This window comes from Bidens hawaiensis, unplaced genomic scaffold (assembly GCF_021521415.1).
Source record: "Bidens hawaiensis isolate Kalapana, Puna unplaced genomic scaffold, B.hawaiensis_p1.1 tig00045384_1, whole genome shotgun sequence".
Classification (NCBI taxonomy): Eukaryota; Viridiplantae; Streptophyta; class Magnoliopsida; order Asterales; family Asteraceae; genus Bidens; species Bidens hawaiensis.
The window spans coordinates 108,646-124,909 of record NW_027498069.1 but is presented as its reverse complement, the minus strand read 5'-3'; the positions used below and the strand labels follow the sequence as shown (position 1 = coordinate 124,909).

At 35.2% G+C, this 16,264-nt stretch overlaps 1 protein-coding gene across 1 annotated transcript; it reads left to right on the top strand.

Annotated features, from left to right (window-relative positions):
* Nucleotides 1-1,772: 1,772 nt before the first annotated feature.
* Nucleotides 1,773-2,624, top strand: LOC143595604 (uncharacterized). The gene has a single exon (XM_077074579.1). The coding sequence runs from the start codon at nt 1,773-1,775 to the stop codon at nt 2,622-2,624; it is 852 nt and encodes a 283-aa protein (XP_076930694.1).
* The last annotated feature ends 13,640 nt before the right edge of the window (nt 2,625-16,264 follow it).

The window sequence follows — 16,264 nt, the reverse complement described above, 5'->3', positions numbered from 1 at the left end:
GGTTCAAAATATAGTTTATAAAATGTGACTGTGTAAAATGGAAGTAAGGGTCATCATAGTGGGAGATAAGCGAAGAACTTTGAAAATTCATTTTTCGATTATTTGGAGCGTGTTCATCACACAATATAGTTTTGGGGCACTCCGAGTCTAGGGGTATGTGCATTAGCGACAACTATCTTGACTGTTACCGGGGCTAGCTATATTATGTGCACTACACATATTAACAACATAACTTAGATTAACTTCATCATGAATCCTTAGAAGAATGTGTATCCTAGGTGGACGACACAGTGTCAAGGATAGATATGAGGTATAAATTTTAGACACTGGCGAGAAGAAAGAAATATTGTGACGGATGATGATAGAGAAAATAAAAAAAGAAAAGAAAAAGAAAAAGAAAGATATCTTATATTTTACTATTTTAGATACACCAACGGGTTACTAACATTTACGCTATTAATATCGTGTCATAAAGGATATATAAACACAATCAAATTACTGAAACATAATGATGTATTAAGATATTTAAACCAGCTTTACAAAAAGAACTTCACCTAAACTTAATTATGTTAAAAAGTTACTTGAATTTTGACGCTACAGCCTACAAGAAGCAAGATGAGTTGGACTCCTTTTGCGTATGTGAACACTCCCCAGTCCCCATATATCAACTAAAACGACTTTTGAACTATATCAAAACAAAAAATATATATTATGATATTAACCATTACTTATTAACTTATACAGCTTAAATTTATACGACCCACCCCTCATATTTCATCTAGTTTAATATGCAGGCCCTTCGAGTTATAAAACTTACACTTAAGTTACTAAAATGTACGTTCAGATGAAACATATCAATTTATTTATCAATGTGGATTAGGGATGAGCTCGGTACCGTACCGGCCGGTACTGAAAAGACCGATCCCAAAAATCCAAAATTCTTGGTACCAGTACCGAAATTTTCGGTTCTGTACCGGTATTGAAGGTAAAAATTTGGAAAATACCGGTACCAGTACCGTACCAGTCCCGAAACACAAAACTTTGGTACCAATTCGGTACCAACGGTACCAAATCGGTAATTTCGATACCGGTACCAGGTACCAATCGTTACGATTTCGATACCAGTACCAGTATATTTCTTCCGATCAAAAGCCCAAAAACATCGGTTTAAAACTTGGAAAAAAACTTAACGACGTTAAGTTTTTTTAAAGGATGACCATTGAGACAAAAATAGTTGAAAGGTTGGACCATTGATAGTGATTTTTAAATGTGAGATTATTATCGACCAATGCACAAAAGGTGAGATTATTTATTTCCAATTTGCTTATTTTTTTATTTAATTTTTTTTAAACACAAAAGGATCATATTTTATTATGATAATAACTTTTATTCATGTTTGTAAAGCTTTTGTGCTATAGAAAAAAAATGTGTTTTTGAATGGAGTTTAGAATCTGATTAGAAGCTGATACGACGGTTTATAAATTTATACCGTTGTGGATGCTCTAGAAGAATAAGAAAGTAAGAAACCACATGTAACATTGACCAAAAGTAATGGCAGTAAAACACCAGAAAACAAAACTGTAAGCGGTGAAGTGCAATTCTCGCCCCTTTTTAATACTCTCATACACACCAGACTGTAAAACCTCATTCTCCACCTTCACCGCTCAAGTCAACAGCCACCACCACTGACGGCGGCTGAGCCAGCACACCGACCTCATAGTCGCACGTATATGATTTCATATTAATATTGCTAAGAGTTCATATATCTATAGATGAGGTGTAAGAAGCACAACACCGATCTCAGTAGCATCGTCGGCGTTTGCGCTTCTTGTCTCCGTGAACGCCTTCTAAAAGTAATCCTCGCTGAAGAACAAGCTCAAGCACAATCAAATACAAATACAAATCCAAATCCGCCGCGTGCAGGCAATAACCCAACTAATTCTGTTACAACCGCCCAACGGCCTAACAACAAACCTCGCTTAAACCACAGCCTCTCAGACCAACGGTTTTACAACTCTCCACAAGTAACAATCAACACAGGGGTCGGCTGCATCGGCAGTGGTGGTTCTTCGAATAAAAAGAAGAACAGTTTAATTCGGTTTTCTTCGTTCTCAAATCTGTTCAAATCCAACGCTCGTGACGGTGATGCCGAGTCGACTTCTGGTGAGCCGAGTGGGGCTGCTGGTAAGCCGACGTCCGTGGCAGCTTCTCCATTGTGGTTTTCGAACGCTCGTCAGAAGAATAAAGCGGTTTATGTGAATGAGTCTGTACGGAAGCAGCGGTATGTTAGAGACCGAGGCGTGTCGCCCGTAGGGTCCTCTGATGATGAAGAAGAAATTAGTGGCGGGTCGAGTGGTTACGAATCGGCGGAGTCGTTTAAACAGACGCCAAAGAAGACTCCGTCGCGTCAGACTGTGAGGCGTACGGGTGGACAGAGTGGGTGTTCGGGTTTGCTTTTTTGTTTGAGTCCGTTAGTGCGTGCAAGTCCTCACCGGGTTTGGAACTTGAAGGGGAAACCGCCGATTGACGGTGATTTCAGACCTTCTCTTTCCAACGTGAAGTCGTTCTGTGCTAACAGGTCACGAAAGCTTGCGGATTTCGGGAGGTCAAATCAGACCCGTTGACTTTTGTGATCTGTTAGCATTGAAACAGTATAAATCACCGTGATAGCCACTTTGACTACAAAAGTTATCAAAAGAATCATTGAACTTGTTTAATGACAACTTGAACTTTATGGCTCTCAAGGACGAAGAACTACCAGTGTTGCCCGACAGGGTGACACGGAAGTTTCAGGTTGGCGTGGTTGCAGAAATCGCTAGGCGCTACCAACTTGATCGACTGGTACACTGTGAGTACTCGACCTAGTTGGGGAGGCACTGAGGCAGGGATTACTCGTCGAGTACTCAACCATTTGGCACGATTTTTGCTCATCGTCAGCAATTCAAGGCTATATTCATAGTTATTTGGTTAACGAGGCTATTTTGGTGATTTTCTCTTTTTTTCATATTTCATTTTTATTTTTATTTATGTCTATAGACCTGTTAAATTTTTGTGAATTATGATTATTGACTCTACTATAGTACGTTTTGAGTTATAATCTATAAAGATTAAAGACAGATCTACATTAATTGAAAAGTTCATCTCCTTTTTACTTTTCAGAGTTAATGAACAAAGTTAATACATAAGACAAAGTTGTTGAAGTATTTTGTGTTTAAAATTTAAATAATTGGATGTAATTAAGGTGTTTAACGTTTATACTAATAATAATGGTTCTATAGCTGTATTGTGATAAATAGTTTAGGGTTTATAAGTGATTATAATATAATATATAATTACATGGACGGTCGACATGAAAACAACTTGAAAGCGACATGTTTGGTGTGATTCGATTAAACAAACTAAGGCTAAGGGGTGGGGGGGGCTCTAATGGGGGCTCCAGTGGGGGCTCCAGCCAATAATATTATGACGTGTGGCAGAAAGAGAAACTGGATAAGGGGGGTGTTGGAGCCCCCGTTGGAGCCCCTGGCCCTGGTGTGGAGGGGCTCCAGCGGATTTTTTTTAAGGTTTTTTTTTTTAAAATATCGGAGCTCAACGGCTCTTTTGGGGGGCAACACCAGCTTTTTCTCTCTCTTCTCCCGCGACCACACTCACGCCTGCCTGGGGGCTCGCGCTCGCGCTCCGTTCGCGCCCCGGTTCGCGCCCCGGTGGTGTGGGGTTAGCGCCTGGGGGCGCGAGCGGAGGGGCTCTCGCGCCCAGGTTAGCGCCCCACACCCCTCAGCCTAAGAGGCCAAATTGGAACGTTTATGATCGACTTGACCTGATCATGATTGAAGTGACCGTAATTATATGAAAATGTGTTTATTTTTGAACACCACTTGCTAAAAATTGAAGAAAATGATTGATTTAATATGCTGAAAAGGTAAGTTAAAAAAAGAGTGTGTACATGAAAATTCCCAATATTGACCATATATAAGTTATATTTTAGGGGGGAATTCTTAAAATAAAAGTGTGGAGAGATTCCAAGAATGACCTCTTCTTTATCAAATTTCGAAAAAAATGGTCTGGCCAAAATTCATTGTCACGATGAAATTGTATTTGATGATGGATTATAAATAAAAAAGAGCGATGCTAAAAATATGCCATCCTCAAATGTGTTGCATATGAACTTGAGAGACATGCGACTGATTGATTAACTTTATCTGTCATGTTATATGGGTCATATGATTTCATGCGTGTTGTATGATGTCATATCATTTGTATGATATGATGGAACTAGTCATACGAGCCCACATGAGTCGTTTTTGTACATGTCAAACAACTTATATAGATCGCATGATTTGACAAATTAAATCTTTTTCGTTTGTCATAAGTCCTGTGTGACCGGTGATGTATTGATATTGTGTTAGTGATGTTATTTAGCCAAGACAATGAAGATTGCATAAAACAGATGAAAAACAAGAGACAGTTCAGTAAAATTTGTATATGAAACTTCAATGTAAGACATATTATTGTAACCTTCATACATTGTTTCAAGTCTATTGGTGAAGATCAAAATCCTTAATTCACTCCTTTGAGGATTAGTAGATCTCAATTCAAGCTTCATGAGGAATCATAGTTCTCTATGTAAGAATATTCTCAATTACGCTTTTTGTGAATGTTATTGTCTTCAATAGTGAGTTTTCTTGCAAGTAGCGAACTACTAACCTAGCACACTTGCCTAATCTTATTATAATTTAATATGTTAATCACATTTGGATAAGCATATGCACATAGTTTTATAACCAAAACTAAATTAATTATTAGATTAGAAATAATAATGGGTACATAAATAAAGAACTGACTGCAATTATAAAATTTAACATAATGGGCTATGACCTAACTTATTTCATTAAATTTTTTAGATAACTCATACAAAATACATTGAAGTGTTTAAGGTTAATGACTGATAGATTTCCATTAACAGATATATAGTGTAATCAGTATATATTTGATATGTGTAAATTATGAAGATGTAATCCTTAACTACTAATGAAATAATACTTATTATAGTTATATACTAAAATATCATACAGGATGTTTTACCATAATAAAATAGAAACACATGTAATAAAATATTTTTTGCTAATCACTCATTCTTCTTAAGACACGTGTAGTGGTAACTAAAAACAATCAGGCGTTTTCTGACACGTGGCATCCAAGTCAGCAATGACTAATTTTGCAAAAAGTGGCGTGGTAAAATGTCGCTTTCAATCATTACATAATTATTACTTTTTTAATTTTTATTATAAATAAAAATATAAATTAAGGGCGTGTTTGGATTACAACTTATACTTTATTAAAAAGTTAAAAATGTATTTGGGATTGCTAAATATGTAAGTGAAAAAGTTTCATAAGTCATAAGATTGTGAGATATGATAAAAAAATAAGAAATCATATAAAAGTAAAGATAAGAAATCCGAAACACCCACTAAAAGACAAAAAAATTGTAATTAGCCCGACCCTCCCACCACCACCGTTGTATATACAACTAAACAACTCAAAACTAACCTCATAATTCCCTTTGTTTTAGCTAGTTTTCCCCTCCATAACAAGACCAATATTACGCATGGTCTAAAGACCCACGTCAATTAAAGGAGAAGGCAACCATTTTTTTATTTTTTATCATGCCTCCTTTAGTTTGATTTTGTGTGGGGTCCATTAACCAGTAACCTAACCGTTGACACATTAGTTTCTAGTAATTTAGTCTATCATGCTTTAAGCATGGTTTGGTTTTTAAATAACTGAAGTTGCTATATAATGGAAGGGAGAGGAATTTTAAAACAAAACGAGAAAATTAGTTGTCTCATAATTCACAAATGTCAAACTCTTTTTAACTTATTATTACTCAGTTAAATGTTTACTGCTTGTATACATGGTTCATATTAGTAATACTTTTAGTTATTGTGTAAATAAATATAATTTATCCAATAACCACGCAACAAGCATTTTTTGCAAGTGTCATGAGGCATGAGCTGATGTGGCAGGGGTGATAAAAGATTTATGTCTCTTTTGCCTTCCCTCGCTGGTTATAGTGTTTCCATTTTTGTCTTCTACTGCAAAAACATCTCACTCACACCTTTATGGCATTGAGGTGTTCACTATAAGCGATGGTGGGCGGCGGTGATAGTTTGGCTCTCGGTAAGCAATCAATCAACTATGATTTGCTTACTTTTGTTTTAAATTTTAATGTAAACGGTTACTATATATTTAGAAAACAAGTAAAACCTAAAAATAATCTGGTAACAAGAAACATAGTAAGTTGTTGCCCGTATACTAGGATTTGTTGACTTTTGTTTCAATATACTACTTCCATACCATCACTTTATTTATCATATAGATTGAAAATTTAGGTAAATTTAATTATATTTTCATGTATGTTAACCGTAAAATGATTAAGGTGTATTGTTTTTTATTAATCATAACTAATATCTTTTGGTCGTTGCTGATTCTAACTAACAAATTGGCTGTTGACGGTCCCAACTTTTATCGTATTTGTTCCTAAAGGTCCGCGGCTAACAGAATCCTAATGCTGTTACTTGAAAGTCGCTGGAAAAACGTTTTTACTCGGAAAACTCACATTTTTTCAGAAAAACTCAACATTTTCATCTCAAGCATCTTTGTAACCTTATATCGGACATTTATGAACCTTTTATTAGTAAAATCCCAAATAATTGAGGTCACCAGAACCCTAGAACTATTGTCAGAACCGAATTGGTGGTGCTCAAATTGTGGTGGTTAGTTGGTCATGAGTCAATGGTGGTGGTGTTTAGGTTGAGTTTACCAGCAAAAAATGTGGCTTTTCCTATGACCTGCAAGTAACAACGTTAGGATTCTATTAGTCACAAACAATTATGAATAAATACGTTAAATTTAGGATTATTAGCAGCCAATCCATTTGTTCAGACTCACAACGACCAAAGATAATAGTGAGATTAATAAAAACTAATAATTAATAATACAGGCAACACACTTTTGAAATAAATATTCATGTTAAAAATCTCTTAAGCTTTTAGTTCCCCTCTAAATTGTAATATAGTGAAAGTAACTGACATAAAAATCAAAGATTTGGAAAAGAATACACTTATTAAAATCTGATAAAATAAGAAAATAAATAAACGTAGAAAAAAAGATGCAGGAAACAAGAGGTAAAAGACAAACGTGCATAGCTTTTACAGAAGGTGACAATTTAACTAGCCAATTGAAATTTTGTCTTACTTAGATTAGTCGCATAATATAAACTATAAAAGCGAGTTAAAAGTTTATCTACAATATTATATTGAAAAATACTTACTTCTAAACTCATTTTCTATTAATATATTATTACTATTATTATTAATTATGAATAATAATATTATAATATATTTAACATATTAATTTCTAATAAAAGTAGAGCTTCTCACCCTAACCTAATGGTGAGTTGAAAAACTAAAACATAAACGAAGTTATGGTATGGTTTTGATTATAACTTGTGTCATAAGTTCATAACCAAACAAATAAGTGATGGTTTGGTTTCGTTGTAATTTGTTTTATAAACTGATATGCTGTGCTTTTGTTTGAATGTTTATTTTTGATGTTACAAAACCTATAACTAATGGTATAGTTCATTAAATCAAATAATATATACATTAACTTCACTAGAGTCTCTTAATTTAAATGTACCAAATACAAAACTAGATTAAACATGCTTCAATTAAGACAAGCCTAGAAATCAATCTATCAATAATCAAATTACCACTATGTACATTTAACCTATGACTGAAAAACCAAAATTAATTGAAACGGTTGGTTATAAATTTTCAATTCCCGAAACTTCTGATTATGGTTAGGTTATGAGATAATACCAAACCGAACAATACACATCCTAGTCTAATCTAACCGAAATTGATTAGGTTAAAAGTCGAAGATTACTTCAAGAGAAAAGGTGTGCAACTGAAGGAGACAGAAGTGCCGGCCAATAAAGATTGTCAAGATTAAATTATTTGTTTTGAACTTACATTAATACATGTTAACAAAAAGTGATATTACTACAAATATATCTAATAAAGACGAAGTCTAAGGCTTTGTATCAATATATCAATAACTAGAAAATATAAACTATTTGCCATTAATTTATCATTCTAGGTTGATATTCAAATAGTAGTAAGGATTATAGGAATGAGAATCTTTTAGATGATATTGGGTCATATGCATATACATAACACGATTAATTTGTGTAATCATGACATTTTGTTGGATGAGTTAGGTCCGTTCCATGATATGTTGTTGTGTGGGTCAACTTGGAATTTTGATATGCATTAGCACATTAGGTATTTGAAATTGACGTTTTAAGAAAAAGTGATTTTATGTTATAGTGGCTATTATCTAATTTAATATTTAGCTTTAAGTATATTTTTTAATATTATTCTATATCTGCTTTAGATATATTCAGTTATTAAAGTTTTATTGCTATCTTATAATCTTGTAAATTGATCTATGAGCATTTTAAACAACTTTAATCGCTAGTCGGGCGGTAGGAAGAGGTTAACTGGCGCATAGTCGAGATTTTTACAGAATGTCCATAGCCATACCTTTCGTTCTTGTTTTTCAATAGAATTGATACGCTTTTTGAGACATTTTGTTTTGGTATTATAGTTTCTTGATTGTGTATGAGACTGATACGATTTTTGATTTCTTGATTACCTTTGCTTACGGATGAATTTTTATACGATCAACGAAGATTAGGAAAAAAAGAAGTAAAATGATATCAAAGCCTACCGTACCAAAATACCGGCACCGAACCAATACATTCGGCAAGGTATGCTATACCGGTTTTATTCAAATTTGTATATGTGTTTTGGGTACCATGTCAACCGTATTTTCGGTTGTGATTAGGTGACAGGGCCGACTAGTGGGTTGGGCAACCGGCTGGGGCACTTAAATTTTTGAGGCACAAAATTTTTTATATATATATTTTTAATTTTTTTTTGACAAAATAGGTACAAATCTTAATCATCTTATTAGATATTGGGCCAAATCATTTTTTACTCATAACCCATATGAGGTATTAGGCCTACGGCCTTTTTATTTCGTTACTCTTCAGCGTCTACGGGTCTTTTTTTTGTTCGGTTGACGCATTTAAATTCTCGTAGATGGCCCTGTTAGGTGATATTGGTTAATCACAATGCTCATATCCAGCCCCCACAAAACGATGGCTTATCGGTTAATCCTTACAATTAAAATTTAAAAAAACTAATCATTGTGTAGCATGCTCAATATGAGCAACAGCCAACAATTTCAGTTCATTAGTTTTATTAATCACTTTAGTATAACTTAGGTTTAATGCTTGCAACATCTTTATCATGTTGTCTTGTTCCAAATAGTTGGTGTTGAAAATGATGTTGGTAATTCCTGTATTAGAACCGAAAACATTAAAATAGAAACAATAAATGATAACAGTGAACCGGGCTTGTGTTTGACACAATTCCCTTAAACAGATTCGCAGTCTGTTCCCAGGGTGCTCTGTTTCGAAGCAGTAGCGGACTGCCGGACTTGATCACTTGTCTGAAATATGTTGCAGCAGAGAGGAAGAGAGAGTTTGTGTGTTTTTCCATGTAAACAAAACTCTAGCATTTCATCTTTTTTATAACAATAAAACTCATTAATATCATTGACTATTCAGTTAAGAAATGCACCAGTAAGCAGTCTAAAAAACGAGTGCAAAAATTGCCTCATGCGGGCCCAGGTTTTTGGAGTTGCAGCATTCATGTCCGTGGGACATGCGGGCACGCACGAGTTTTTAGTCCAATAACCCAATTTTGAACCCACCCCCCCTGCGAGCGGGTAGGAGTTGTAGTAAAACACATCACGAAGCTTCAATTGAGCAGTAAAGGTTGCACCATATAAACTACTCTTCACTTTGTACCCCAACCGATGTGGGACAAGGTTTTACCACTTCCATTTTTTAAGACATTCATTCACATACACATATACCCAAACTGTTGGAAATTTTGGACAATAATTAATATTTATTAGTACTTGTTACTAATAAATAAATATAAATTAGTAACGTGTCCAAAGAGTAAAAATGAATACGATATTGATACTCTAAAGTGTGTAGTTGAGAACTTGAACATTTGAGAGCCGCCTTAGTATTTTTGGTGGTTGGATCGTGTACTACGACAAGTGTCGACGTGAGGAACGACTTTGTGAAAAGTGTTCTGATGAGTCAGCGTGCCATGTGTCGTGACCAGGGAGTCAGTGTGCCACAGCATGCCATGTGTCTTGACTGAAGGTGAGTCAGCATGCTAGGTGTCATCTTCTGGTGGCATGCGCACCACACGCTGTCACGTGTCCTGTGCCCATCACATGAGTTGCTATATATAGAAAGCTCGGGTGAGCATATTTGGACACCGGAAAAAACCAAGACCTAGTAACATGACTACGAATTCGGTTAAGCAATCAACCAATAATTCTCAACTTTCATTTCCAGCTTCAAGATCTCGAACTCTTGTTACAAATAACGTTCGGGTGCTAGGGTAATCTCGGCAGTACATACTGCTTCGGCTGTTGTACCCTGGGAAACAGACGCGCTCGCGGAGGTAGCCCGAAATCTGTTTTAAGGGACCTCTGTTTAACAGAAATCCTCAGCCACAACCGGGAACCACAGTTTGTTCAGTTTTGTAGCTAGAAAGGTGTAGATGTTTTCGGGTGAGCGAAAGGGTGTACAAGAAGACATGACTCGGATGTGATTCTTGGGTCTCTGTAAACACGATCTAGACGACGTGAGCACGGTTACAGTGCGGTTTCAACACGATGATCAACTCGGCTCCGGTCCGGTTTCAACTCGTCAAAGAATCTGGCGTTCGAGCACAAGTAAGGGACTTCGGTATGAATCAAGACATGTATATATGTTATATTTGTTGTTATTCTCGTTTAAATTTGTATATGGTATATGTACTACAATTTCCCAAATTTGTATAAAGAGATTATTTATTTATTTTATTGATATTATTTAATAAAATCGTGACCCATGTCCTACAATCTTAAAACAGATTTTAAACTTTCGCAAAATTGTTATGACAATCTTAAAACATTTATAAAGGATATTGGGTTCACGGAAGTTTAAAAATAATAATTGGATTTTATAAATATTTTCTCTGGGAAAAGTTTTGTGTGGTACAATTGAGTAAGGATTTGTGATTGGAGTATAATGCATAATCCGAATACCGTAATACAAAACGATTAATTTGATTCAACCGCTTGGAAACGATTTTTGTAATCGTATGTGCTCTAACTAAAATGTTAGAATCAGTTTTGTAAAGTCGTGGGGTTTAATAGTTAAATCAATTTTGTGATCATTTATGTCTAAAATCGTGTAGAAACGATTCATGAAAAACCATACATTCTAAAATTATTTGAATTAGTTTTAAGCAAACCATTTGTTCGTGTAAATGTTGATACGCTAACGTGCGTAAGATTGGGTTTAACTTATAATCAGTATGTTTTTTTGTAAATGTTTCATCTCCTAACATGCGGGCTACAAATTGATTATAAAATATTGTGGACTAAACGACACGTTTCCTACGTGTTTTAAATGTTAAGTCATCTAACTGCGTGTTGGATGAGGTTTATTGTATAACTAAAAGGTTATGACGCATGTATGAGAAATTGATATTGTGTAAAAGAATAAGGTTCATTTCCTAGCACCCAAGTCGGAAATGATTCTTTTAAAAAGAGGTTTTCGCAAAAGTTAATTTATCTAGCATGTGTATTGGATAAACCAAAGGTTTCAAAACGGTTTGTTCAAAACCGTATAATTTCTAGCATTGGTGTTACAAATTATTATTTTGTATAATAATATGGCTAGAAATTGTCTAATCTTCTAACGAGCGTGTTAGAATTATTGTTTTGATAAATAATAAGTTTTAGACATTTAATTTTCTAATGAGCACTAGAAAATGTGGGGGTTTATAAACCTATAGAGAAACCTTTGTGAACGTTTAATTCTTTTAACGGTCATGTTAGAAATTATTATTTTGGTAATATAATAATAGTAAATACGGTTTATATATATATACTAAAGGTTGCAAACTGTAATCGATAAAGCGTTTCATAAACATTAGTTTTCTAATATGCGTATTAGAAATAAAATAGTTTATTGTGAAACCGGTTATAAAATTTTACAAACATAAAGAGATATTTTGAAAGGAATAAAATATGGTTTGCAAATATAAATGGTTCATTGCTTACACGAGAAGTGACATGTCGGGTAGACTATTGATGGGAAAACTACTTAGTGTTGTTATGAACAAAATTAATTGTCCAAATATTACTACTAGCGTGTAGAATATTATTTAACGTGTTATTGTGGCAGGACAGATTTTGACTATTCAAAAGTCTCGGTATGAATGAGATAATGATGATATTACTTCATGAGGCCCTATTGAGGGAGTTCCTCAAGGCAAACCACAAGACGATATCATTCTGATGATCTTGACCGAACGATAAAGTGTTGAAGATAATAACACTTTGAGATTGATGTTTAGTTATTGCCAACTTATCCATTGGAATTGTTGTTAAAAGAATTGTACACATTATCTTGTAACTTCGGTTGTATTATTTGGTGTTCAATATCTTCGGATAACACGTGCAATTTTACAACGAAATAAATCAATGTGTACTATGACATAAGAGATATTATTGTAAGATTTCATTTAATGGATAGTGCAAAAATAAATTTGCACACTTAGCAACTCGAAAGTTGTTCCATTGACTATGAGTCCGTTGACAAGACATCATATATCTAATTACACCAAGTGCAAAAGTGGTGAGTGTATTAAGATAAAATACAATAACGAGATATGTCATTCAATGTAGAGAGCATCAACATGAAAATGCATAAGTGCATTTCGATGATTATAAACACATGAAAGTAACATATGTTATTATTGTAAATTACTATAATAACTTTTGTAGTATTATTATAGGAGAATTACAATAATGATGAACTTGTCAGTACTTATATCACTATTAATATTGTTTGAACTATAGTGGAGGATTTATTCCCCAATTTAAGTATATGCAATCGTTATACTGTTGAAAGTCAATTTGGGTGATTCCATTTCGACCATGACAATGATTGTAGACAACTACCATTTATCTTGTTGTGATAAATATGTTCATCAAAGTGACGGTTAAGGCCTTGGAGGTTAAAGGCAAATGAGTTATAACCTTAGCAGATGAGATTAACTTTGGTGTTAAGACGTTATAAAAGTGAGGTTTAGGAATGGTAAATGAAATCGGATTATCTTGTCTAAACTAAGAAATGAATGTTGGGAAGGCTGTGAAGAATCAGAATGATGCATCTTCTGTTCACAGGCCTAAGTATTGTAGTCTAAGCATGCTAGACTATTACTTGTTAATTATGGTGCTTGACGAAGACTAATTAACGTGGAACATTCATAACATACACAAGAATGACCATGTGTATAGACAAGTTAAAACGAATTTCATTTAATCTAAAGGTAATAATATGACCCATAAGGATCTTCAGTAGATCTCAACTTTCCAAGTTCTCCTAGATGTGACTAAGTTTGTGATGGCTTGTTAACTACCATATGATAAGGATTAGCTTAGACGCTAGAAAGTGGTCGAAACTTATGATAATGCATGAGTTGCTTTATTGGTAACATCGATGAACTCACTGATACAATGTCGTGGTATTGTTCAAATCATGAGTATCGATGTATGGTCATAAGTAATCCTACACAAACTATGTCAAAATGCAAGAAATGTAGGAAATGGTAATTGAGATGATACCATTGAGATGATATCTCAAACCTATGACAAAAGAAAAGGCTTTTCTTTAATTGAGATGATTGAGATAATATCTCAAGCCTGTGTAGAAAGAAAAATCTTTTCTTTATCCAGTCAGTAAAGTTGGATAAATTAAAAGAAAGAGCTTACCATGGTAATAAAAAGAAAAGATATACTTTATACCATCAAAAAGTGGATGATGCTATCCAATAACACTTCAATGTGGGGGTGTCTTGCATTTGAACTTGGAATGTTTGGCAATAAAGATTATTGCAAACGTGCGACCTAATGGAGTACATAATGGTTATAACTAGCTAATTTGGTGATTAGACTCGAGTGCCAATTGGTTGAAATCAGAATCTAGCTAGATGTCTGGTATTGGCATAATGGAGATGTGTTTCCCTAAAAATTGGAACCGTGTTCTTCAAAAGACAGTCGTTATAACAAGATTCAGGGTGAATCTGGAGGTTATGGTCTTAGAAGATATTAATAGGCAATGTTAACTTTGAAGTTAAGAACACATTGTAACAACTCATCTTGATTGGCAATTATCTAGTATTGACTTGACGAAGTCATGGATAATGATACCAGATCCAACAACCTGAGGGTTGATGAAAGATGGAGTTGTTGAATGAGACTAAAGCCCATGAAGAAAGTGAGTGCAAAGGATAACCTAACCTATGAGATTGGAGATCCCATGATCTAGGTTCAATAGGACAACCTAACTGCATGAATTAAGGATAGTCACTGTGGGGGCATAGCGTATGTACAAGTTGACACATAAGCTAATATCTATATCCTCCTAAATTACAAAGGGTGCTTCAATAAACATCCTAGTCCATTCCTAAGATAGTCATTGGCAAAGGGGAGGCTAAGCATAACATATGATTAATGATATGAGGATCATAATAACCAATATGCTTTTAATGATTTGAAGGTCAAATAAACTATGTGATGGTTAATGATATGTGGATCATGGTAACCATAATGATTTGAGGATCAAATCACCTATGTGAGAGAGAAGTGGGGTCGCTTCAAATGGATTTGTGGGGGCGCAAATCCTAGAGCTCTCGCAGAACCAGGCTAGTGTTCCATGACCAAGAACGGACACAACAATGAGGGATTAACCAGACCAGGAAGAGTGTTGTGTGAAATGTAATAACGTTTAAATCAAAAGGGGATTGGTTCAAGGAAACCGCGTTTACCAACCACTAGGAGACTAAGTATGTTTCACAAAGGAAGGTTCAAGGCTAACGCTACCTAACCTGCAACGCTCAACCGCTATAACTTTATTTGAAAAGTGAGTTTACGGATCGATCTCCATTCATGTGGGGGATTGTTTGAAATTTTGGACAATAATTAATATTTATTAGCACTTGTCACTAATAAATATATATAAATTAGTAACGTGTCCAAAGAGTAAAGATGAATGCGATATCGATACTCTAAAGTGTGTAGTTGAGAACTTGAATATTTGAGAGCCGTCTTAGTATTTTTGGTGGTTGGACTGGGTACTACGACAAGTGTCTACGTGAGGAACGACTTTGTGAAAAGTGTTGGTTGATCAGATGAGTCAGCGTGCCATGTGTCGTGACCAGGAAGTCAGTGTGCCACAGCATGCCATGTGTCTTGACTGAAGGTGAGTCAGCATGCTAGGTGTCATCTTCTGGGGGCATGCGCACCACACGCTGTCACGTGTCCTGTGACCATCACATGAGTTGCTATATATAGAAAGCTCGGGTGAGCATATTTGGACACCGGAAAAAACCGAGACCTAGTAACATGACTACGAATTCGGTTAAGCAATCAACCACTAATTCTCAACTTTCATTTCCAGCTTCAAGATCCCGAACTCTCGTTACAAATAACGTTCGGGTGCTAGGGTAATCCCGGCAGTACATACTGCTTCGGCTGTTGTACCCTGGGAAACAGACGCGCTCGCGGAGGTAGCCCGAAATCTGTTTTAAGGGACCTCTGTTTAACAGAAATCCTCAGCCACAACCGGGAACCACAGTTTGTTCAGTTTTGTAGCTAGAAAGGTGTAGATGTTTTCGGGTGAGCGAAAGGGTGTACAAGAAGACATGACTCGGATGTGATTCTTGGGTCTCTGTAAACACGATCTGGACGACTTGAGCACGGTTACAGTGCGGTTTCAACACGATGATCAACTCGGCTCCGGTCCGGTTTCAACTCGTCAAAGAATCCAGCGTTCGAGCACAAGTAAGGGACTTCGGTATGAATCAAGACATGTATATATGTTATATTTGTTGTTATTCTCGTTTAAATTTGTATACGGTATATGTACTACAATTTCTCAAATTTGTATAAAGAGATTATTTATTTATTTTATTGATATTATTTAATAAAATCGTGACCCATGTCCTACACAAAGTTCCAACAAATTATACCACAGCTGAATGGCACCGTGGTA

Excerpts from the sequence above, each read along its gene's own strand:
- LOC143595604 (XM_077074579.1), top strand. The coding sequence starts at position 1,773 with ATGAGGTGTAAGAAGCACAACACCGATCTCAGTAGCATCGTCGGCGTT.